This window comes from Dendroctonus ponderosae, unplaced genomic scaffold (assembly GCF_020466585.1).
Source record: "Dendroctonus ponderosae isolate FM_Combo_2020 unplaced genomic scaffold, Dpon_F_20191213v2 Dpon_F_20191213_4, whole genome shotgun sequence".
Lineage (NCBI taxonomy): Eukaryota > Metazoa > Arthropoda > Insecta > Coleoptera > Curculionidae > Dendroctonus > Dendroctonus ponderosae.
In genome coordinates this window covers 11,152,792-11,155,160 of record NW_026018611.1, presented here as the reverse complement: position 1 = coordinate 11,155,160, position 2,369 = coordinate 11,152,792, and the positions used below count along the sequence as shown (strand labels likewise).

Sequence of the window (2,369 nt, the reverse complement as noted above, 5' to 3'; positions counted from 1 at the left end):
TTTTTAAAGACAAAAATTGTTTAGGCGAAATACCCAAAAAGAAGTTTGTAAAAAATGAATCCGCCTCAACAATATAGAACTTATCTATAATTTAAATATGTCGCAAACAGTTAGGTCACTAGTTAGAAAAACTCGTGCTTGCAGAGGATTTTTTTAAATTCTGATTTTATTTTGTCGAACCAGTGTTGGGTAATAAACTTACCTTACTTGAGAAGCTTTTACTTGATCAATTTTCTGGTATCTTGGTATCAGTTCATCCACGATCCATTGATTTTCACATTCGCAAGTCCATGGATTTGCTCTAATGTCCAGTTCGATTAATTGGTCCCATCTAGCTATCACTTCGCTGTCTAGATATGAAAGTTTATTGTTTCCCAAATGTAGCTAGAATAAATCACTGCGTATTGATGTGTCTGATAGGTAGCAAGTTAAAATTTCGTTAAAAAAAAATGAATGGAGCAATTCGCTCAGTTAACGATATACAGTGCAAAAGGAAAACAGTTTCATAGAATGAACATTTTTATCCTTGTGAAAATTTCGGTTTTATAGTTCAAACTGGCCTTTGGTATTTGACATCATTTTGAGTAAAAAATTGCGAAAATCTTGTATTGTTTGAAAAAAAAATGCAATATACACTGCGCCGAAAATTTTACGCATAGCTTAAATTTTGAATAAACCAATCTTTTGACTGTGAATCGTTTTGAATAGTTTTGTTTATCGAATTATAGCTACATCTTTTGACAAAGTTGAAGTTATATGATAAGCCAAAAAATTAAATAAACATATCGTACAGAGTGTTTAAATACTGTGGAGTAATTTCTGCGGTAAAAATGGGGCAGCCCAAGGAGCAAAAAGTATACGATGTTATAGGCTTATGTCGTCTGAGTTTTTGAGAACTCAATCGTCTGTTTATCTTGAGCCATTCGAGAGACCGGTCGTAAAAAAATTGTATTTTGCGAATGGCTCGAGGTACACAAGCGATTAACGATAGGGCTAAACCAAACTAACCCAAACTACTCAGAAGCTATTACATCGTACACTTTGTTTCTGTTTGAGCTTTCCGATATTTGATCAAGAAAACATGCCACTATTTAAACACTCTATGCAATATGTACATTACATTTTCTTATGTAAGATCCTATTTCTCGGAATAGAGCTATGATTCGATAAAAAAAAATCAATTCAAATCGGATTATCGATTGCAGTGTATTTTATTTTAACTTGTAAAAGCGATCTGAAAAGTTAGGAATTTAATACACTGCACTTATTTTTAAATTGCTATTGTTTGTTATTGGAAATTCGAAATACTCATTTTTATTCTCACCTTGCGAATCATCGGCCAACTTCCACCTCCATTTACATCGTCGTTATTTTTAAGAACATCACCATCCAAGTGAGTTAATTTGATATTATCACTTATACGCAGTTCGTATAAATTTATTAAACCTGACAATGCTCCTTTTTCAATTCGCTCCAGATGCTGCATGTGGCATAAGTGTAAAACTTGCAGTGAGGGAATGTCTGGAAATCCACTGCAAATATAGACAGACGGTTTATTCATGTAAATAAGCTTCAATGCATCTACTTACTTTTCTTTTGTCATATTAACAAAAGAAGTATCGTTGAGGTACAACTCGGTTAAGTTGTGGGATTCAGCTAGAGTTTCGGGGACTTTGTCAATCGGGTTTCCGCTCAAATCCAAAATTGAAAGATACAAAGGCGTGTGCAACATTAGCTCCGGAAGGGTTGAAATCTGCGTGTATCCTAAATATAATTCCTGATAATGGAAAAACTTATCAATAATTACTTAATTACACTTGGTTAGTTCTGTTAATTACAAATAAACACTGTTGACTTGCATTTGCATTTAAATTAGACCTGGGTAACTTAGTGAACTTTTAGAAGTTGGCGCAAATGGCTTGGTGCGCCAACTCAACGCACCGGCGCAGTAACTCAGTTCCGATACTGGGAAAAAGTTGATGACCTTCTATTTGCTGCTTTTAGATGTATTTTAAGAGCCCTTTATTAATAACATTTTGAAACCTTATTCAAAAGTTCAGAATTTTTCAGTTTTAGTTCTTGTTACTCTTTTTTTTAAAAGCTCAAGTTTCTCAAGTTTTATTTAAAAATACTGAAAATCTTAAGGTATTTTCGGCGAAAAATTCTGAAATAAATTTTGTTAGAACACTCGCCTCCTTCCTCGCTTTGGAAAAACTTTTGAAATCCTTTTCCAGCTTCGAACTTGGGACAAAAATCAAATCATTTTCTATAAATAAACGAACAGAATAAACGAAAGTTTATAATAAATTATTTTGAAAACTCGTCACCTCTATTCCTCTGAAGACTCTAGAGTTTGTTAACAAATGTGG

At 33.3% G+C, this 2,369-nt stretch overlaps 1 protein-coding gene across 1 annotated transcript in view; it reads right to left on the bottom strand.

Moving 5' to 3' along the window:
• LOC109542158 (leucine-rich repeat-containing protein 15) overlaps nt 1–2,369 on the bottom strand; it is a 10,301-nt gene that overhangs the window by 1,781 nt on the left and 6,151 nt on the right. Inside the window, exons 4-6 of the mRNA XM_019911262.2 lie at nt 1,590–1,777; nt 1,325–1,532; nt 203–384 (exon numbers count right to left, since the gene is read on the bottom strand). Coding sequence (XP_019766821.2) covers nt 203–384; nt 1,325–1,532; nt 1,590–1,777 — 578 coding nt within the window. The remainder of the gene's footprint in view (nt 1–202; nt 385–1,324; nt 1,533–1,589; nt 1,778–2,369) is intronic.